Raw genomic sequence first — 22,548 nt, 5'->3', positions numbered from 1 at the left:
GGTGGGAAGCCAGCAGGGGAGGGCGTTGTCACTGCACTAGCAACTTATGCATGTTGCCTGTTCAGCAGAGAGAGGGTTAGTGTGTTCCTCCACATGTCCTCCCAGTGAAATACAGTAAAAAAAATAAAAACTCACACAGAATTGGTGAGCCGCAACCTTCGATTAATCTGGTTGCGTGCAGGCCTACTTTTAAACATAAAAAAAAAAAAAAAAGTGTGTGTGCATGTTTTCTGAAAAACATCAAACTTCCTTGAGCTCTCAAAATGGTACATTTATGATTTTTTATTATCCTAGCCCTAGGATCACCCTAGAGATAAACAAAATAAGGGGTCAAAAAGAGATCCCCAAATCAGTGGGGAAAGACTCAAGAGGAACTGATTGGCAAGAGTGAGCGACGTCACGCATCCTTCCAGCCATGGGAGACAACCCACCCTGTCCTGCCAATGGAGAAAGCCCATCCTGTCCAGCCATGGGAGACAATAAAACTGGAGGAATAGTAGCTGCTGCTGCAAGTAAGCACTGTTCTTATACACTTTTATCAAAACACACAAAATAGTTGTTTCTTCAAAATCCTGTGTGTGTGTGTGTGTGTGTGTGTGTGTGTGTGTGTGTGTGTGTGTGTGTGTGTGTGTGTGTGTGTGTGTGTGTGTGTGTGTGTGTGTGTGTGTGTTCATACTGTGTGTGCTTGTGCCCCTACAGAGAACCGCCTGCAGGTTGTGCACGCTTTGGAGAACATGGCAGTAAGTGAATGTGAGAGCTGCTGCTTCGAAGTCACCCTCAGCGTGGCCTACTTGAAGGGAGTGTGGACCAAGGATGGGGTTCAGCTCAAGTCCAGGCCAAACTGCTGCATCAGCTGCCACGGGAGGAGACACGCCCTCACTCTGAACAGGGTGGCTTTAGGAGATGCAGGCCTGTTCTCTTTTCAAGTCAACGACATAGAGACGTCAGCCACACTAAGGGTCACAGGTAGGCTGATATTGTACAAGAGCATGGGAGAATGACAGCACAACAGAGCACAAAGGGTATTCGCACAGTTTTGTATGGAACAACTACGTAGAAAATTTGTGACTTGATTATAACTTGCAACTTTAATCATAGTCATGTGGGAAATGTGGTCAGACTCGGAGTACTACAATGCAGACTGGAGGAGTGCACATGTGAGCAGAGCAGAAAAGACAGAATAGCTCAGTACAAAGCAACTTAACAGCATTAGAAGTAAAAAAAAAAAGAAAAAAAAATCCTGTTTGAATCCAATTTGTTTTTGACAGAGCTGACTCAATGTGATGATGTGTTTTTTTTTTCTCTGTGTGTCCCCCTGTCATCGTCCGTCAGCCAGAGACATTCGCATAGAGAAGGAGTTGGAGGATGTTGACACAGTAGAGCGTCAAACGGTGACCTTCCTTTGTGAGGTCAACCAGGTGGACGTGGACGGTCGTTGGTACAGAGACGACAGCAGGATCCGACCCGGGGACAAGGTCAAGATCAGACACGAGGGTGAGTGTGTACCTGCGACTCTGCAAGGGTCAATGATCTGCACTAAATGTCAAGAGATATCATATCATACAAGATTTGTGTTGTTAAAATGTTTAAAATGTTTTTCTCCAACACTTTGAAAACAAGCTTGTATATTGGCTATTTTCAAATCACCAAAATATAGGTTTAAAGTTGTTAAACAGATTTTCATGCCATATTAACACATTTTGCTGGGGACCCCCTGGAACCCCCTCAAGGATCCCTGGGGGTCCCCGGACACCACTAGAATATTCACAGATAATGCACCAGGTCCACTGTGTACAGTCATTTTCGTTTTTCTGTTTTTATCATATGGGCTTATGATGTCAGCACGGGGAGATTTTCTTGTTGTTCTTGTATTATTAAAGATAAACTAAAAAATCATCTTATTCTGACCTGTTTGCAGGTAGAACCCACGCACTCAGTTTTAAGTCAGTCAGGCCAGAGCATGCAGGAGCGATCAGATTCACTGCAGAGCGTGTCTCATCCTATGCAACTCTCACAGTAACAGGTGAGTTACAAAATGTCACCTCCCATTTGTAGCATCCAAGGCTTTGTCTCCTCTCATGAAATAAATCAAAACTTACATGTTTGCCATTTTGTCATTAAATTGGGTTAGATCACAACATAACAATGATAGCATGCATGTGATCAGTGTTTTGGTCATTAAAGTATGTGGATTGTAGCTGTAATTGCAATGGCAATGATAATTAGGTATGGTTTTGGACTACAAATCAAAACACATGTCACAGAAATCTACTCAATTCTGTCCAGGGAACAGGTTGCACTATTAGTAACAGTCCTTAGACATTTGGCCATGTACACCAGATCAGTGTTGCTCAAAAGTCTCTGCTGTACGTCATTCCCTTAATCCCCGTTCCTTTTTTCCCACCAGAACTCCCAGTCCAAATAACGCGTCCTCTAAGAGTCAAGATCGCCATGTATCGCCACCGGGGCCTGCTGGAGTGTGTGGTGTCACGGCCCAACGCTCAGGTCAAGTGGTACAAGAACCGGAAGGAGATCCTGCCAAATAGGAAGTACCAGCTAATCAGCCAGGATGTCTACAGGCAGCTGACTATCGATGACGTTTGCTCTTCAGATGAGGACACCTACACCTGTGACGCTGGAGATGACAAAACCTCCTGTCAGCTCCTGGTGGAGGGTGAGATGCTCTGACTCTCTTCCGCTGACCCAACAATCATTACATTTGATGATTTTCTAGTTCAAGGTCCAGCTCAACTAAGTTTTATTACGACATACCCAGGCCTGAGGACTTAAGTACAAATAAAACATGCTCTGAGATCTACATTAATTAGTATAATCATGTTAACTTCATGAGTATAAAAACAGTGGTCAGATATTAAAAGGTCTAGCAGTGAACATTTGCACATAATCACGCCTATGAAAAAAAGTCTCGAATGAGTATCATGAATAATTGTCATAAGATCTTATTCACATCAACTCAACAGTTGTCCTTTAATTGATTGCGTTTTGTTTATTGATCTATATGGTTATGAGCCAGTGGTCGCTGTGTCACTGGTAGTAATGTGTGTGCTGTCTGGCTGTGCGTGCAGAGCAGGCTATCAGCATAGTGCGGGAGATGAGTTCTGTGGAGGTGATGGAGCCTGAGCCGGCCAAGTTCCAGGTGGAGACCAGCCTGCGGACAGGGAGACCCCCCAGGTGGACCCTGAGCAAGGAGGTTCTGGAGCCCAGCCCGCTGGTGAGGCTCGACAGGGAGGGAACCGTCCACAGCCTCTGCTTCACCTCCACGGACAGCTCCATGTCTGGCCCTGTGGTCTTCACCACTGGCAAGAGCCGCTCCACTGGCCAGCTCACAGTCAAAGGTGAGGTCCCACTGTGTGAAGTCTGCTACATTCACCCCTCCTTTGATCTCCCCCTGACCAAGGGAAATATTAGGCTTCTGGTGTTCAGGCAGGGCTAATCTGCTACATATACCCCCCCACACACACACACTTGGAAACCTGATCTGGATGAGCACCTAATTGGATTGGATTCTTCCAGGAAATTAAGCTTTTGGTCTTTAGACAGGGCTACTCTGCTACACAAATGTACCACCACATCCTACAATAGTTCAAATAGTTTTTAAGGGCTTATGAATCATAACTCTATTAACAACCTAAATGTAATTCTTTGCTGAATTCCCCATTTAAATATCAACATGAATGGTTGGTTCTATCACGTAATGAACCACATGCACCAATATCCAGTTATTCTAGAGATTGACAGAATGTCTTCTGAAGATGACTGTCCAAGGGGTAAAGGTGTCCCATTATCTCCATGTTCTATATGTGCCACCGCTAGAGCGCCCTCTTCAGGTCGCCCGCCACATGGAAGACGCGGAGGCTAAGGAGAACAGCTCTGTGACTCTGAGCTGTGAGTTTGACCCCTCTCCAAGGGTGGTGCGCTGGTTCAAAGGCCGCACAGCGTTGAAAACCTCTAGTAAGTACAGCATGAAGAGGGAGGGGAAGCGGACACAGCTGACCATCCACGGCCTGATCGGGATGGATGGCGGACAGTATCGCTGTATGGCTGGAGGGTCACAGAGTGCAGCACAGGTCAAGGTAGAAGGTGAGACCATGGTTGAGAGAAACAAAGATTTGAAGCAATGATATATGTTGCATAAATACAAAGCGCAAATTTGTATTTAGAAATTCAATATTTCACATTCTGTGTTTATGTTGGGAAACGTGATGTTTATATAAATATACTGTGTGTGTGTGTGTCTATACAATTATATTATCTCATAATTTACAGTAGCCTACATGAACTAAATTGTCCACATTTTATTCAGTACGGCAGTTGAAGTTAGTCAAACACCTCGACGCAGTTGAAGTTGAAGAGGACGGCAACGCTACATTCTCGTGTGAGCTGAACTACGTGGTCGCCAACGTCGAGTGGCTCCTCAACAACGTGCGTCTCTACGCCAGCTCCACCAGCAGGATCCAGAACATGGGCACCATGCACAGCCTCACCGTCAAGAGGCTCCGTCCACAGCAGAGCAGAGTTACCTTCAAGGCCGGCCTTCTCAATGAGACAACCAGGCTACTGGTCAAAGGTTGTGACAAAATGATTGAATTTGATGAGTACATTTATTCACAGATTAGACACAGATTCAGTGGCCGGTTGCGCAAAACCTCTTTAGTTCTTCTGCTTGCAACTATTGCTTTCATGTTGTAATGTTATATTTTTCCTAATAAAACAACTTCTATGGAAAGCTTAAGTGCAGTTTTAAGGAACATCTTAACTTAAGATGCTTCATACAACCGGCCACTGACATGTTGATATTATAGTAATAATAATTATGATGATGATGATAGTAAAATCATAATATATTTGCCCATTATCATTATATTTATTCTGTAGAGAAAGCATGTGGAGAACTTATGAACCATTAAAGTGTTATTATTGAACTAATATTCCACCTCCAGAGCGCCCAGCAGTGTTCCTCAGATCTCTGGAGGACGCTGCAGGAGAAGAACAGGGAAGGGTCTCTCTGCAGTGTGAGGCTTCTAAAGACACTGTGACCCCCATCTGGAGGAAAGATGGTGTAGTCCTGACCCCCAGTGACCAACATGAGCTGCTCCACAATGGGAACTCCATGGCCCTCATCATCCATTGTCTGAGCAAGGATGACGCTGGACTGTACACCTGTGACCTGGGCACTAGTCAGACCAAGGCAAAGGTTATTGTACATGGTGAGTAGAAGCACAAATAGATGTTGTGGTTGTGGGAATAATCCTTAAGGGAATTCTTGCGATAACGATAATTACGTGAGCATCCACGCTGCTGAACGATAACGTTCCGTTAACATGTGGAACGGTAATGTGTTGAACGTGCCCTGTAAATCAGAAGGAGCGAGTGCATTTTACGGCAGCGGAACTGCCGCGGAACTGCCGGTGGAGGAGCGGCTGCTGCCGGCAGTGACTGCCGCAACTGCCGGTGGAGGAGCGGCAGTGACTGCCGGCGGTGCAGCGGAACTGCCGCGGAACTGCCGGTGGAGGAGCGGCTGCTGCCGGCAGTGACTGCCGGCGGTGGAGCGGCAGCTGCCGGCGGAGCAGCGGAACTGCCGCGGAACTGCCGGTGGAGGAGCGGCAGTCAACTTCTTTTTTCCGCCGATAAAGTATAGTTTTGGACCATTACGGAGGCGCGCCGACTCAGTAGACCTTGAGGCCAAGGAGTCGCGCCCGAGCGCCTCCAGGCGCGAGTGCCCGCGACGACCGGCCGATGGTCTACTAGTCGACGCAAAGCTGGTGCGGCCGGCAGCTCCGCGGAGCTGCCGCGGCAGTTGCCGCTGCCGGAAAATGCACTCGCTGTCCCTCCTGTAAATTCAGATAGATATTGATTGGCTGTCAGTGTGAATTGATTTGAAAGTGATCCAATGATATTGTTCACCACTGTTGTTTTCATTATAGTTGTGGAGTAGACTGTCATTCACTTTAGTTAGGGTTAGGGTTGATTTTTAAATCAATATATTTATTCATCGTTATAGTTGTCGTACTTAGTGTGGACACTGGACAGCCATTATGTGTAGGGAAAATATATCCTATAATTTGCAAGGACAGAGGGAACCTACAGTAGCTAATAGAGTTGTAAGTGCGAGTCACTTTAATGAAGCTGAACATGTATGAAACTTCTACACAACTCTGCAGACCTGCACATCACCATCGCCCAGCGTATGAAGACAACCTCTGTCCTGGAAGGAGAGAACTGCTCTTTCGAGTGCCTCCTCTCTCATGACATCATTGATGAGCCTTTCTGGACCATCAATGGTCAGCTGGTGGTCAGTAACAGCCGTATCCAGGTTGTGCGTAACGGACGCCTGTTCCAAATGACCATCAGAGACGCCATCCTGTCTGATGCTGGGGATGTGCTCTTCTCCATCAGCGACCTGAGCTGTAAGACTATGCTGTTTGTTCAAGGTAAATGGGTGTCTCTCTCAAGAGTGAAGAAATAGTTTCCAAGGTATGCAGATGACGGTTACTGTATATTTGTGAGGCTGTGGTGCTGTCTATTATCTGTCTGTGGGGTCCGCAAGCTTCTAGGGGGTCCTCTGCTAAATGATTGATGGAAATAAAAAATTAATAGACACGTCTGTAACTCAGAGGGTGTACAAGTGGAACAAAAAGAACCCTTTGGTTCCATTTGTACACTCTCAGAGTGAACAAATAGGACTGACGAAGGTCCCAGGACCTCACTTTGAGCACAGAGCACTTTATGAGCATGTAAAAAATAAAATAAATACTATTTTCTTAGTCTCTGTCAAAGGAGTCTTCCTTAATAGTTTATGCAGCGAGTGAGTCTTTTTCTGCCAGTTTTAAACTCTCCGAGTTAAACACTGAGGATTTTAGAGTGTAGATTGTGGTCCGTGGCCTAATGCATATCAAACTGAGAATCACTGTTTATGTGAACTTTTCCAGAGAAGCCGGTGCATGTGTTCAGAGACCTGCTGAATGTCAAGGGCGTGCCGGGCGAGGACACAGAGCTGAGCTGTGAGATCACCAAACCGGAGGCCATCATACGCTGGCTGAAGAATGGCCACCCGATAAGGCAGAGCCCCAAGTATGAAATCACTGTGGAGAAGAATCTGGTGCGACTGGTGATCAAGAACACCACCATCAGAGACTCTGGAGAGTACTGCTGTGAGGCCGATGGCATTGCCACCCGTGCCAAGCTCGAGATCAGAGGTACAGTAGGAGACAAAAAATACCTGCACAACTATAACTCAGAGAGAGATACCTACACCCGTGCATAAGTGGGAGAAGCCATGCTCCACATGTAAACACAGTCTTAGTTTTGGTTACCGTTCCACCCAAAGAAAAAATTAAAGGTAGGGTAAGTGATATATTTTGGTTAAAACAAAAAGTATTTTGTTAAAAGGTTAAAATACTATATTCTGATAGTAATCATTGCTATAGAGTGTTTTTTCAGTAACAGATGTCTCCCTGTCTCTCCAGCTCTTTAATAAACAGAAAATACATTTTTTGGTAGGTGTCAAAATCTCAGCCAATCAGGAGAAAGTACCCATTTTTAAGCTTCATTTGTACAGTGTTCCAGTTCCAATTTTGTCTGCTCATTTCTTAGTGTCATCACTTCCAATTTCACTTGTTTAATCTATATCCTGATTGAGTTCTCTGTCCTAGTTGGATAAAATTGGAAATGAAACTGAAACTGAAACGAAAATGCATTTTCTGTTTAATAAAGAGCTGGAGAGACAAGGAGACTCCTAATACTGAACAAACACTCTATAGCAATGAGTACTATCAGAATTAATATAGAGCTATTTAACACTTATTTTAACCAAAGCAAATCACTTACCCTACCTTTAAATATCACCCTTGTTCTTTCAAAAGGTTCAAACATCTACTCTTATACATTTCATTATAAATTGGTGGAAATGTACATAAATTAAACACTTGATGAAAAATATTTGAGAATTCAGGTCCTTGGGTCAAAAGTTTCATCCAAATGCGATCAGAACTGTAGTGGTTATGGCTGTTACGGACGCACAGACACACACACACACACACACACACACACACACACACACACACACACACACACACACACACACACACACACACAGACAGGAGTGATTGTACTACCCTCATCGCATGCACAAGCGGTGTGGGTGAAATAAATACAAGTGACAATGGTGCATTAGTTTAGCTCTAAGATTTTAGACCAGTGTTGTAAGTAGTAGTATTCTACAATGCAGATTCTCTAGAACAGTGGTTCTCAAAGTGGGGTCAAGGGACCCCCATTGTTCCTTGAGAGGGTTCCAAATGGACCCTTACAGAGTCTGTAACTCTGAGAGTGTACAAATGGAACCAAATGGGCCCTTTACGGGTCCATTTGGTTCCATTTGTACACTCTCAAAGTTATGGTGGTCCTTGAAATTAAATAGTTTGAGAACCACGGCTCTAGAATGTTTGATTTCTTCATAACTTCTTCACTCCTTTTCAGAACTCCAGCACACATTTGCACGTGAGCTACGGGACACGAGGGCTGAGGAGAAGAGCATGGTAACCCTGGAGTGTGAGACCAGGCGGCCAGCCAAGCGAGTGAAATGGCTGAAGGGCATGTTGGAGCTCAGGTCTAGCAGGAAGCACATTATGAGGCAGAAAGGTGTGGTGCTGTCGCTGACCATCGTCAGTCTGGAGAAGTTTGACTCGGATGTTTACATCTGTGATGTTGGCACCATGCGGAGCCACGCACTACTGACTGTGCAAGGTGAGGCCATGGCAAAGGGAGTATTGAGGCTGTAACAATATCAGATTATAATGGATAGTCAGGTGCCTGATATAACTTAGAACAGTGGTTCACAACAACCCTGGTCCTCATAACCTCTGGTACTGCTGGTTTTCCATTGACCTACATTGTACAGCGAAGAGGCTCAGGAGGAGCTCTTTTAGCCTGTACATTTACTCAAACAAAGCTGGTTCTAATAATATAGAACATCGCCAAACCCGGTACTATTTTCTTTTTAAATAAAAAATGTCAACTTTCTGTTGATTTTACTGTTTGAAGGTCCGGATCCTGATCCGCGGATCCAGTGTGGTTTTTCTTCCTAATAAAAATAGCAAAATCAACAGAAAGTTGTCATTTTTATTTAAAAAGAAAATAGTACCGAGTTTGGTGATGTTCTATTTTGTCAGAATCAGCTTTGTTTGCGTTCGTTTACAGGCAAAAAAGAGCCTTCACAAGAATCTTCACTGTACAATAAGTCAATAAGGAGCATATTTTGATTTACAATTTCTAGTCAATGGGGCACAAGGTAACTACACAACCCAAACCTCTTCCAAAGTGTCCTTGCCCTTTATGCCCTTGCATGCCAATGTCGCACACCAAAAATAGCAGATCTACAAGCTCTATATTGGCTATTTCCACTGCATGCCAGATGCCACCCACATGCAACTATGTATAACTCAGCCTTTGTAGAAGCTACATAGTCTAGGAAGAGATACCTCTCTTTCTCATTTCCAACTTTATCTTTGATATACATATTCAGATTCTGATATATATATATTGTGTGTGTGTGTGTGTGTGTGTGTGTGTGTGTGTGTGTGTGTGTGTGTGCGTGTGCGTGTGTACTTGCCCTAGCCTTGACGTCGACGATTATGCAAAGGCTAAAATGTAACTTAGATAGCATGTTATGTAGACAGATGCCAGGTCATTGCTGACCTGGTTTAGGGTTCTTGGTTTACGTATGTATTAGTTATTATTAGATTATTGGTTTACTTATGTATTACTTTATTATTAGATTACTATTTCTATGTATTTGATGTATTATTGATGTATTATGATGTATTAACTTGTGTCCTTGCTTACTGTAAATCACTCTGGATTAAGAGCATCTGCTAAATGCCTAAACTGTAAACTGTAACTGCAAACTGTGTGTGTGTGTGTGTTACTCAGGCCAGAGAGTCCTGATCCTGGATGAATTGGAGGATGTTGAGTGTCTTGAGGGTGACACGGTCATGTTCAGGTGTCGTATCTGTCCGAGCGACTACACTGAGTCCAAGTGGTACTTGGATGAGACCCTGCTCTACACCAATGAACTCAATGAGATCCAGATAGTACCAGGGGGTTACCACACCCTCACCTTCAGACAGCTGGCGCGCAAAGACACCGGAACTGTCGTCTTTGAGGCTGGGGAGAGGAGATCTTATGCCTCATTGCTGGTTAGAGGTGAGGCTTTGAACTGTCTCAAGAAAGAGTCTAAAAAGAACCACTAGCATCTCCCAGGTCCCGTTGCTGCTTTCTTACACCCAATCAGACCAAAGTGGTTTGAGCCGACCTGGTCCGACATTTCCATCCGTAGAGCCCACACTCTCACTAATGTGGTGCTAGAAATGAAAACAAAAAGGGAAAAGTATATTGTATATTCACTGAAGGATTGACATATATTGTAATTTGTGAACAACTGCAAAAGTGAAATGAAACAAAGTACTAGAATTAAAAAGCTGCAACCTACAACAAGTGGATATTTTGACCTAAAGGTTGCGCTAGAAAGGCAGGTCACCCAAACTAGCTGTGTTCACTCTAACTTCCCATTTAAATTGTGAGATATCTTGTGTGCAGAGTGACATTTTGGCCTAAGGGCGTTACTAGATGAAAGACAGGAAAGATCTTGGAGTCACTGAATTTTTAGAGTCCCCCGAGTCCATCTGGGGATGACTACGCTCATAATGGCAATTCAGCTAATTTTCTGATACTGCACTTTGTGTGCAAGTGGTCTATTTCCTCCTTAGTGTAGCATGAAGGTGCACAGCAAATTCTATAGTCGTTTTGGGATATGTTGTTGGAAATGTAAATTCACAGAACTGTTATTTGCTGAATTTCGTTATACTTTGTTGCTTCTTTCTTAGTAATTAATTGAAATAAATGATTGATTGGATTGAATCTGACCATGACTTAACTCTCTCTTCATATTTGTAGAGAGGCGTCCCACCATCATCAAGGCTCTGGAGGACTGTGAGGCCATCGAGGGAGGTGGTTTGGTATTGTCCTGCGAGACTTCCAAGCCATGTCACATCCTGTGGTACAAAGATGGCTGCCTGATGTGGAGCTCCTCCAAGTACTTTGCCAGTCGTTCAGGCTGTGAGGCCAGACTGACCATCAAGGAGGTCTGCAATAACGATGCAGGGGTGTATGAGTGCAGTGCTGGATCTGTTACTACCAGGGCTGTGGTAACAGTTAAAGGTAATGGGTCCCTTCCCGCTAGCACTTTACTATGCACTGTCAATGTCATAAAAGTGATATTCACCATACAACTTCACACTGTTTTCTGTAAATATAACTTTTATTGCTCCTGGTATTGATGATGATTTGTATTGTATTGTGTGTCTTGTATGTCCTGATTTTGAATTGAATACATAGGACCACAATGGAAACAAGCACTCAGGGCTTTTTGTGTTACCTTTTAACATTGCTTGCATAATTATACTTGCTGTATTGTTTGCAATTTGTTGTAAAGTCAATCAATCAATGAAACAATCAATCAATCAATCAATCATTCTGATAAAGCCACTGTGAAAAGGCAGCATGAGGAAAACAGAACAAAGGTTTATGTGGATGACCAAAAATAATAGCCACTTGAACCCCAGCATCCATATTCTCGGGCGCTGTGAGCTTGTAGATCAACTATTTTTGGGCGAAGAGATATGGTGTAGGTGGAAAAAAGCGGCCCATGTACAGAGTCAACTCAGGTCCAGTTTACGAGGGTTAAGTGCCAAACTTTACTCAGTCACGTGCCAGGTGGAAAAATATTAAGAAACCCACTGTTTTCTCCATTCTTATTTGTCATTCTGCAGCCATCCCAGCAGAGTTCACGCAGCCTCTGAAGCCCATGGAGGCCAGGGAGGGGGAGAGCGTGACCCTGACCTGCGAGTACTCTCTACCGGGGGTCCTGTTCCACTGGAGGAAGGGTCTGGAGAACCTCAGGTCTGGAGAAAAGCATGTGATGAGACAGAGGAAGACGACCATCACTTTGACCATCGCAGCCCTGAAGCCTGAGGACACAGGAGAGTACAGCTGTCACTGCAGAGATCACAGGACCTGTGCACACCTCAAAGTCACAGGTAATAGACTAATAAAATAAAAATAAATAAATAAATAATAAATAAAATAATAGATAAAAATAGACATGAAACATGTCGTTGGTAATGTAATGTAAACGTGCTGGTAGTGCTTTGTAGACCATTAACTCTGACCACTCAGACCTCTTTACCTTTCATGTTGAAATGTGAAATATTTCTGCTCAGTCACAGTCACAGTGTCACACTGTGTCACACCTATTCTGGGCATGTCATTAACACATTCACCGCCAAAGTTTTTTCATAATAAAATCACCCACTGCCAGGGTTTTAATAATTTTTTTCTAGAAACAATGTGAATTATTTGTCAGTTTATTTTTTAACATTGAAGTGAATGTATTTTTTTATTTTTATTATTATTAATTCGTTAGGGTTAGGGTTATAAATTTATACTCAAAAATTAGAGAAACTTTTTAGGAATTCAAAAACAGAATTCAAAAAAATTATTAAAAGGGGAGAATTCTCCCCTTTGGCGGTAAAGACCATTGACTGAAAAGGGGAGAATTCTCCCCTTTGGCGGTGAGTGTGGGCCAACATTCAGCGAAAACAGATGAACTCTCTGTGAAAATAGCCGATCTACAAGCTCACAACACGTGGCGTCACAACACGTCGGTGAAGAGATTTGGTGTAGAGGGGAAAAGGAGGGGACTAAGTACAGACCCCTGTAGGATCCTGGTATATATAGGGTTTATCAGTGGTTCTCAACCGGTGGTCCTTGAGGGGGTTCCAGGTGGTCCCCAGCTAAATGATGCAGAGTTGGTAACCAAATGGACCCTTATTAGGTAGATCTTTAACTCTTGAGAGTGTAAAATGAAACCAGTTTAATTTTATGCTCTCAAGAGTTTAATTATTGTTAAAGGAGAATTCCGGACAAATTAAGTGTTATCTTTGATGTCTCGTTACTCACCTACCGATGTGAAAAGTAGCGTTCTTTTTTTTCATATATTCCCCTGTCGTCATTTTTTAAACCCCCTCCGTTGTCATAATGGGAGCGCGTGGCTAAGGGAAATTCGTCTATTATAACCGACGCAAAGTTGTTTTTTTCACTACTAGTATTCATAGTAGAGTCTCATGATAGTCAAACATGCGTTGAAACTATCTGCGAGGCTGCCGTCAATGGCGAACGATTTAACACTGGTTGCTTGTTTCCAGATTCTGGCAACACGAGTTGCCAGGTTCTGGAAGAAACAAGCAACCAGTGTTAAATCGTTCGCCATTGACGGCAGCCTCGCAGATAGTTTCAACGCATGTTTGACTATCATGAGACTCTACTATGAATACTAGTAGTGAAAAAAACAACTTTGCGTCGGTTATAATAGACGAATTTCCCTTAGCCACGCGCTCCCATTATGACAACGGAGGGGGTTTAAAAAATGACGACAGGGGAATATATGAAAAAAAAGAACGCTACTTTTCACATCGGTAGGTGAGTAACGAGACATCAAAGATAACACTTAATTTGTCCGGAATTCTCCTTTAAACATCTGGCATTACTTAATTTGCAAGAAGTCTAAAAAAATTGAGAATTGTTAGAAGAATTGTTATTTTCATCAACGTTTGCCTGTTATCTCTCCTATGGTACCAACATCAATACAGCATGGAATTGTGAACAAAATATTCTTGGGTCTGAGAGTCTAAATTTCAACAAACGGTGATCTGTGGCTCAAATGGCGCCTAAATAATGGACCTTGATATGGAAAGGGTTGAAAACCACTGGTTTAAATGCTTAACCAGTTCTCATTGGTGGAGACAGATACGGCTGCAGACAGCAGAACAAACCTGAAGGTTGAAACATCCAAATTATGATTCATGGTTTTGTCTGGTTAATCTGTGGTATGCAGCTGAATACAGTTGAATATCAGCCTGTACTTCTTCCAGACATCCATTGACGTCAGAATACGTCAGTGGGTGCTGGAAGTAAACTAGACAGCCACAGCTGGCTACAGAGAACATTGGCTCTCAAGTAATGGTGGATGTTATTGACATGCCACCACTATGACTAATAAATGGAAATGTGTTCCTTTAAAAAAAAATTATTGCCTCTTTTTCTCCAGCAATACCTATCACATTCAGACAACAGCTAAAGAATGTACAGACAGAGGAGGGCAACAGTGTCACGCTGCGCTGTGAGCTGTCTAAACCGGGAATACCAGTAGAATGGAGGAAGGGGGACGAGTTGCTGAAAAACTGTGTCAAGTACCAGATAAGAAAAAGAGAGACCACCCTGGAGCTCCACATCTGGAAGCCTGTGCCTGAGGACAGTGGAGTCTTCAGCTGTTTGTGTGCCGACCAGAAGACATCTGCTACTGTAACTGTTGCTGGTAGGAAATGCAGTATTTCTTTGATTAGAGACAAACATGTGAGTAATAGATTAGATCAGACCCAACTTTCAGCCATTTTTTTTTATTGTGAAAATTGGCTGGTGATCTGCCCACCAAATTCTATAAACGTCTACCTGATCAGATTTTCCAAATTGGTTGCCTTGCAGAAAAAAAGATTCTCCTTTATCTCTTTGATTATGGTCAGTGGTTCTCAATGTGGGGCCCGGGGACCCCCAGGTATCCTTGAGGTGGTTCCAGGGGGTCCCCAGCTAAATGATTGATAGTTAGGAACTAAATGGACTCTTACGTGTCTGTAACTCAGAGTGTATGAATGGAAATACAATGGAAGGTCCATTTGGTTCCATTTTACACTTCCAGAGTTAAATTAACAGTGAGGATCTTACAGTGTGGGGTCCTAGAGATGTAAAACAATGGTATCAAATGGGGTCCGTGGCCTAATGCCTTTAAAAAATAATTTAGAATCACTGGTGTAGGTCATTCCACTTAATGTAGCTCAATTACAAATGTTTCCCTCCTACACAAGGGATGAGTATACATTACTGTCAGTAAATCAAATACTTCTCAGTCCACTTTCTCACATTACTCCTCAGCTCTGCCAGTCATCTTCAAACAGAAGCTCAGGAACATTCTTATGGAGGAAGGCAACAGTGCCACGTTACGCTGTGAGCTCTCTAAACCTGGTTACACAGTCGAGTGGAGGAGGGGAGGAAATGAGCTGATTGTGAATGGAGAGAAGTACCACATGCGCCAAAGAGACGCGCTGATTGAGCTGAAGATCCTTGATGTGATGCCTGAGGACAGCGATATCTACACATGTATCTGTGGAAGCATAGAGACCACAGCTACTTTGACTGTGAATGGTAGGAGTATATTATTTGTGTTTATTTTATGAGGATAGCGGGTATACACTGTAGTTGCATTAAAATCGGTGTTTCTAATATCCAGTTCAGTCAAGATGTTTACATAACATTTCTGAAATGTATAACTTATATATGTTTTATATAATGTTTGAAAGTTTGAAAACTGCCCAAAATAGGGACGCCAGGTCGAAAGTGTTTTTGTTTTTTTGTCATTAAAGTATTTATTTATTATTTTCCAACAAATAATACATGACATAAAAGACAAAGACCAAAAACACAACAGAAAAAAAGAAAGAAAAGAGAATTTAATTCATGGAGATTTTTTAGTTTTTGTCGCATTTCTAAGCCAATAATTTGATGACTGCCGGCGGCTCCGGTACCAGAGACATTAGCATCTTTCCGCCAGTCATCAAATTATTGGCTGTGTAATTGATAGAGAATAAGTAATTGTTTGTGTGAACTATCCCTTTAAACACAACAAAAACAGGCAGTCATAACTAAGCTAAGAGGTCGAAAGTGGTTAAACTTTGTGGTGATCTTTGTGTCTTTTAGTCCTCCCCATCACCTTCAAGCAAAAACTGAAGAATATTCAAATGGAGGAGGGGAAAAACATCGCTCTGCACTGTGAGATCTCTAAACCAGGAGTACCGGTGGAGTGGAGGCTGGGAGGAGAGCTCCTGGAGAATGGAGAGAAGTACCAGATCAAACAGAGGGAAGCGGCTGTGGAGCTCACCATCAGAGATGCCGTTCCAGAGGACAGCGGGATCTACACCTGTGTTTGTAGAGAGCAAAGGACCAAGTCCACAGTCCAAGTCGTTGGTAGGTGGCGGACACTCACTAATATTCCTATCGGAACTCTGGTACTCCAGTTGAGTTGCTGTGTGTGTGTGTGTGTGTGTGTGTGTGTGTGTGTGTGTGTGTGTGTGTGTGTGTGTGTGTGTGTGTGTGTGTGTGTGTGTGTGTGTGTGTGTGTGTGTGTGTGTGTGTGTGTGTGTGTGTGTGTGTGTGTGTGTGTGTGTGTGTGTGTGTGTGTGCGCGCGTGTGGGTGTGGTCTGTCAAATTTTTTAATCAATATTAAAAAAAGTTTGTTTGGTTCCTCAGCTGTTCCTGCCACCTTCAAAGTGAGCCTGAAGAGCCACGAGTCCCTAGAAGGAGGCAGCTTGACCCTGCACTGTGAGCTGTCCAAGAAGGGAGTCTCTGTGGAGTGGCGTAAAGGGGAGCAGACGTTGACCAAGGAGATTTCTCTAGGGAAATATCAGATGAAAGTAGATGGAAAGGTGGCTGAGCTGACCATTCTGAATGTCCAACCAGAAGATGCAGGAAAGTACAGCTGTGTAACAGGAGATGAGAAGACCAGTGCTGATGTCAAAGTGACATGTGAGTTTGATAACAAAACTATATGAAACTGCAAAAATATACACTGTTTCACACACAAATCCAAACCCACTGTCTGTTTATTTGTTTATTATATGGATCCACATTAGCTGCCGCCTTAATGACAGGTTGTCTTCCTGGGGTCCAGACATTAATATACATTCATCACAATATTAAACATTTCACTATGAGTGTATCACATACACAAATCTGTATAAAAAAACATCTTAAAAAAAATAAAAATCTGTGATTCCACAGCACCTCCCGTGACATTTAAACGAGAGCTTCAGCACCTATCGGTGAAGGAGGGTGATAGCGGAGAGTTCTGCTGTGAGCTCTCCAAGCCTGGAGCCCCAGTGGACTGGAGGAAAGGCAGAGTTGTCCTCAAACCTGGAGACAAATATGAGCTGAAGCAGGAGGGCCGTCTCACTAAACTGGTCATCAACAACGTAGAGGAGAGCGATGCTGGGAAATACACCTGTAAGACTAAAGACTGCCAGTCAACTGCTGAGCTCACTGTCCAGGGTAAGTAATTTAACTAACTGAATACAGAAAGGTTGCATTTGTTATTGAATATATGGTATTCAAAGGGTAAACAACCCTAAAACCCCAAATCTGCATGAAGCCTGGCATCTAGGGTATCCCACACCAATATACAGTACACACCTACCTGGGTGGATATGTCCAAAATGTGTTAATTCCACAGCGCTGGTTGTGTTGTGTACTTCTGTACCAACGTATAAACAGTTTTGTGTACATTTGATTGTTTTGGCTTTGGTTTGGTTATCATTTAATAGCAATCAATGAATGTGTGATGTTACTTTGTGTATGTTATTAATGTATATGAATATATTTCTGAATATTACCTTCGCATGGGTTTACTCTCCACTAGATCCCTGATAGAGAGATACCTCTAATCTAATGTAGAACACTTATAAATATTTGGGGTATTTAGACAATGACATATACAGTAAAATAACTGGCAACTTTTCTAAGCTAAAGCTGTTTCATGTCAGTGAATTTACAAGGCCTTGGGCTTCATTCATTAAAACACAAAAGCAAAGATCATTCAAGATCATATAGTGTTAAAAAACGAAACAAATCAAACAACAGGTAAACACTCATCGACCACTGCAGAGGCGTGGGTTAGCTTCCTGGCAGTATTGCCACCAGCTTGGCTGAGCGCTCCATGGGACACCATATTGGCAGTGTTTGTTCATGAGTGGGAAGTACACATAGGGGGATTGACTAATTTGGGGAGGGAAAAAATTACAGACTGAAAGAAGGTAATGTGGATGGTGATTAAAAAAATAGTCTTGTTGTTGTTGTTCTTGCTGTTGTCATGTCACAAGAAAGTCAAAAGTAGGAACCTTTTATTAAAGAGGCCTGGTGTGAGCTAGTATAAGTATGACATAATGTCATGTGTCAATCTATTGCATATACTGTAAATGGATGTGAGCATGCAGAGCTACTGCATACTTGAAGTGTTCTTCTCATCACTTTGACAGGGTAATTGCTATGGTAGAGTTGTTCTGTTCTTATTGCAGACCCGCTGAAACACTGCTTGTATTAAATCCTGTGATTCCAAATATTTCTCTGGATTATTATGTTATAACCACATTAAACAGTGAGTCGTTAAGAGAAGAAAGGCATTAGTAGTTTCAATTAAACTATTCTAACTGAATCCTTTATTTGTGAATAGAAAAGCTCTCTTTCTAAACACTGGAACTACACAATGCTTATTCATCCTTTCGATGAAAATGAAAATTATGTTTTATTAATGTCACATTGTCACAATATGACAACAGCTGTGGTAGTGCTTTTCATGCTGTAGTGTTGGACCGCTGCGGAGGCATTGCTCCATGTGTTGGAACCGTTCACTGAATTTCTTGGCTCTCCTCAGGTTTGCCTCCCAGTTTCAAACTCCCACTGGTCAACCAGGAAGTGACTGAGGGCAACAGCATCTTCCTGCGCTGTGAGCTGAACAAACCCGCCTCCTCGGTGGAGTGGAGAAGAGGAAGGGAGCTGCTGAAGCACGGAGACAAGTACCAGATGAGGAAGAAAGACCTGCAGGCGGAGATGAAGATTGTGGATGTCAGCCTGGAGGACATAGGAGAGTACTCTTGTGTTTGTGGAGAGCAGGAGACGACTGCCAGTGTCATCGTAAATGGTGCGTACAATACTCTTCATCTGTTTAACTGCTTGTTCGGTCCAATAAACAGCAATCTAGTTTCCGCACAGACACCTTTAGAGTTAGAGGAAAGGGGGATGAGTTGTAGTATAACATTAAATCAGAGCCCATCATTTCACTGGGAATTATAGATTCAACTAGAATAAAAGCAGGAGCATGAAGGTGATCAGTAAGTTCCATGGCAATCCATGATGCAGGTTTCAAGATGATCTTGTTTAGGATCAAACAGTTAGATGGACGGACATACTTGGAGAAAAGGGCCAAAACAGACTGGCATTGCAGAACAACAGAAATAAAGCAGCTATCTACTGTATACAGTATATGTGTTGCACATATCCTCATACTAATAGTTATTGGGGCATTTGTTCATTCAAACCTTTCTTCAGAGAAAGAGAAATCGAGATGTGAATATTGTCAGAAACGGTCAGAAATTGTCAAAAAGATCTACAGTACGAGCAGATCTACAGCTGTATCTATGGCTATTTTCGCTATTCTTCGTTTGACAAAGTATATAGGGCCTAAGTGGTTAACGCCTCTCCTCTGACATTCTCTAGAGCGGCCTGTCATGTTCATCCAAGAGCTGAAAAACGTCCAGGTGGAGGAGGGCAACGGTGTGACACTGTGCTGTGAGCTCTCTAAACCCGGGGTGCCGGTACAGTGGAAGAAAGGAGAAAACCTCCTGACCAATGGAGAGAAGTACCAGATCAAACAGAGTGGAGCCACTGTGGAGATGTCGATCAGAAAGAGCCTGCCCGAGGACAGCGGCGTCTATAACTGTGTTTGTGATGACCTGAAAAGCACTGCCACCATCATCATCACTGGTAGGTGTGATTGCGGTCTGAGCTAGAGATACTCTTCTACTGTATGCTAACTGACTGTTCAAACCATCACAGTATCTTCCTGCGGTGTTGTGATACTTATATAAGTGTTTTTAAGAACTTTCTGGAGTGCCTGACTTGTGTGACTTTAGCACTTAAGAATCATATAAATCAAAGTTTTAAACATTTGACATACGGTATACAGTGGCAATACTAAGGACAATAACCCCTACTTTTTAGTGGCAAGACAAAAAGAACGCTCCTTTTATCAAACGATCAGACTTTTGAACAAAGACAATTAACCAATGGTTCTCTCTAACACATACACACACACTGTACATTCATTGGTAAATGCTATGCCCATACTATGCCATATTGCATCATGTTTCTTCTAAGATTAAAAGAACATTTACTGTATTGCATACTGCTTTTTAGGTTAAGCAGAACATATCTTAGCTTTTTTTCTCTTTTCTTTTTATTACATGTGTGACGATGGCTTTTATCTAGTGAGGTATCTTTTTATTGTACTGTAAGTCCGAGGTGCCTTGGCAAAAGTGTTTCACTTGTTTTTACTGCAAAGTGTTTTTTCTGATTTACTAGCAGCACTATTATATTGGTTTGTAACCATCTTTCAGCCATCCCAGTGACATTCAAACAGAAGCTGAAGAACCAGGAGGCCGTGGAGGAAGGCAGCGTGACGTTACGCTGTGAGCTGTCTAAGTCTGGGGTCCCAGTGGAGTGGAGGAAAGATTCCATGCTGCTGAAAGAGGGACAAAAATACCAGATGAAACAGGAGGGCAGGGTGTCTGAGATGATGATCACAAACATAGTTCTCCACGACGCCGGCGAGTACAGCTGCTGCGTAGGCGCTGTTATGACATCGGCTGACATCAAAGTTAGAGGTAGACTGTTGTTGCACACATAAAAATAGGACAACCAAGGGGCTCCTGGTGGCTCGCCCCGTTAGTGCACATACTGCTGCATGCTGCTTGTGAGGACCTGAGTTCGAACGCGAGTCCCATCATTTCTTGCATGTCATATTGTCCTCCCTTCTCTCTCAACTCCGTTTCCTGTCCCTCTACACCAGGGGTCTTCAACAGGCCGAAAATAGCAAATCTACAAGCTCACAACGCCTTGCACTGCGAGGTGTTGTGAGCTTGTAGATCGGCTATTTTCGGAGAGTTGGAGTAGAGGGAAAAAAGAGCAGACCAAGTACAGAGCCAACGGTCAAGTGATAAAATATTGAGGGTTTAACCTGAAAAAGGTGGAAGACCCATGCTCTACACTTTACTATCTAATAAAGTAAATTAACTAATTAGTTATTATAGTAAATAATAACTAATTAATAGGACATCCTACACATGGCTAAGCTGTGTGGCTCATCGTCGACCTTGACCTCCAAATATATACCATACTGTATATCAGATATTTATTTAGCAACCTAATATCTCATCTCTATTTCATAGACTGATTTGACGATGACACAGTGTATTGAGTCATTGTGTACAGTGACCTGTATCTTGTATTTTGTAGCCCTTCCCATAACATTTAACCAAGAAGTGGAAAGTTTGGTGGTGAAGGAGGGCAACAGAGGAGAGTTCTGCTGTGAGCTCTCCAAGCCTGGAGCCCCAGTGGACTGGAGGAGAGGCAGAGTCGTCCTCAAACCTGGAGACAAATATGAGCTGAGGCAGGAGGGCCGTCTCACTAAACTGGTCATCAACAACGTAGAGGAGAGCGATGCTGGGAAATACACCTGTAAGACTAAAGACTGCCAGTCAACTGCTGAGCTCACTGTCCAGGGTAAGATAAAAACCGAAAATGCACCTGGGCGTGTAAACCTTGCCCCACATCAACATCTCTTGTTACACCTTGGATGATCGTTGTTGATTGATTGTTTTTCATTTTTGAAATAGAATAATGTTATTTTGAGGTTCGATTTGATATGGCCTTCTGAACGTCAGTTTAATGTGAAACATTGAAAATGTGTACTTAATGACGTCATTTGACGGTCATGGACAGCAAAGGATTATGTCACTTGGTTTAATTCTCCGCATGGAATCCAGCACATCAAACATCACCTATCCACGTCTGTCGTCAAGATGTAACTTTGATCTTGACCTTGATTGTGACCTTGGCTTCACCTTTGACCTTCTGGACCCAAAAGTTAATTATCTCTTCCGAGCAGTATCGTGATTATTCTGACCAGCTTTCATTCAAATCCACCGGTTCTCAAGGTATTTTGTTCACAGACAGACAGACAGACAGACAGACAGACAGACAGACAGACAGACAGACAGACAGACAGACAGACAGACAGACAGACAGACAGACAGACAGACAGACAGACAGACAGACAGACAGACAGACAGACAGACAGGTGCAATTGCAAATACCCTGCCTGCCTCATTGCGGGCACGGTAGAAATACTGTTATCCACTGATTTCCCTTTCTCCAGTCCATTTAAAATTTGGAACCGCAGCCAAATATAAGTCAATCGCTCAATTCTCCACTCACTTCCGTGCGGTCATTCTCTTCTCAGCTCCCCCCATAACATTCAAGGTGAAGTTGAGGAGCCAGCAGCTGGAGGAAGACAACAGTGTGACTATGAGCTGTGAGCTGTCTAAACCCGGCCTCACTGTGGAGTGGAGGAAAGGAGAGGAGGCGCTGAAGAACGGCCTGAAATACCAGATAAAAAAGAAAGACGCCGTCATGGAGCTGGCCATCAAGAAAGTCCTGCTGGAGGACACCGGACTCTACAGCTGTGTCTATAATGATATACAGACTACGGCCAGCATCACTGTCACACGTAAGGGTGTATAGGCCTTGTGTGCTGGA

The 22,548-nt window shown here is 43.1% G+C and overlaps 1 protein-coding gene across 1 annotated transcript in view; it reads left to right on the top strand.

Annotated features, from left to right (window-relative positions):
* The window catches only part of obscna (obscurin, cytoskeletal calmodulin and titin-interacting RhoGEF a), a 62,291-nt gene that overhangs the window by 1,657 nt on the left and 38,086 nt on the right, over window positions 1–22,548 (top strand). Inside the window, exons 2-26 of the mRNA XM_080431974.1 lie at window positions 295–512; window positions 700–966; window positions 1,333–1,494; window positions 1,919–2,023; window positions 2,408–2,674; window positions 3,087–3,356; window positions 3,835–4,101; window positions 4,325–4,588; window positions 4,962–5,228; window positions 6,183–6,452; window positions 6,951–7,217; window positions 8,497–8,763; window positions 9,949–10,221; window positions 10,972–11,235; window positions 11,847–12,113; window positions 14,183–14,449; window positions 15,061–15,330; window positions 15,883–16,149; window positions 16,432–16,707; window positions 16,963–17,229; window positions 18,608–18,874; window positions 19,450–19,716; window positions 20,349–20,615; window positions 21,247–21,513; window positions 22,253–22,519. Of these exons, the coding sequence (XP_080288100.1) occupies window positions 416–512; window positions 700–966; window positions 1,333–1,494; window positions 1,919–2,023; window positions 2,408–2,674; window positions 3,087–3,356; window positions 3,835–4,101; window positions 4,325–4,588; window positions 4,962–5,228; window positions 6,183–6,452; window positions 6,951–7,217; window positions 8,497–8,763; window positions 9,949–10,221; window positions 10,972–11,235; window positions 11,847–12,113; window positions 14,183–14,449; window positions 15,061–15,330; window positions 15,883–16,149; window positions 16,432–16,707; window positions 16,963–17,229; window positions 18,608–18,874; window positions 19,450–19,716; window positions 20,349–20,615; window positions 21,247–21,513; window positions 22,253–22,519 (6,256 nt within the window). The 5' untranslated portion in view covers window positions 295–415. The remainder of the gene's footprint in view (window positions 1–294; window positions 513–699; window positions 967–1,332; window positions 1,495–1,918; window positions 2,024–2,407; window positions 2,675–3,086; window positions 3,357–3,834; window positions 4,102–4,324; window positions 4,589–4,961; window positions 5,229–6,182; window positions 6,453–6,950; window positions 7,218–8,496; window positions 8,764–9,948; window positions 10,222–10,971; window positions 11,236–11,846; window positions 12,114–14,182; window positions 14,450–15,060; window positions 15,331–15,882; window positions 16,150–16,431; window positions 16,708–16,962; window positions 17,230–18,607; window positions 18,875–19,449; window positions 19,717–20,348; window positions 20,616–21,246; window positions 21,514–22,252; window positions 22,520–22,548) is intronic.

This window comes from Gymnoscopelus braueri (genome assembly GCF_963280865.1).
Source record: "Gymnoscopelus braueri genome assembly, chromosome: 6".
In the NCBI taxonomy this organism is placed as follows: domain Eukaryota; kingdom Metazoa; phylum Chordata; class Actinopteri; order Myctophiformes; family Myctophidae; genus Gymnoscopelus; species Gymnoscopelus braueri.
This window is presented reverse-complemented; position numbering and strand designations above follow the sequence as displayed.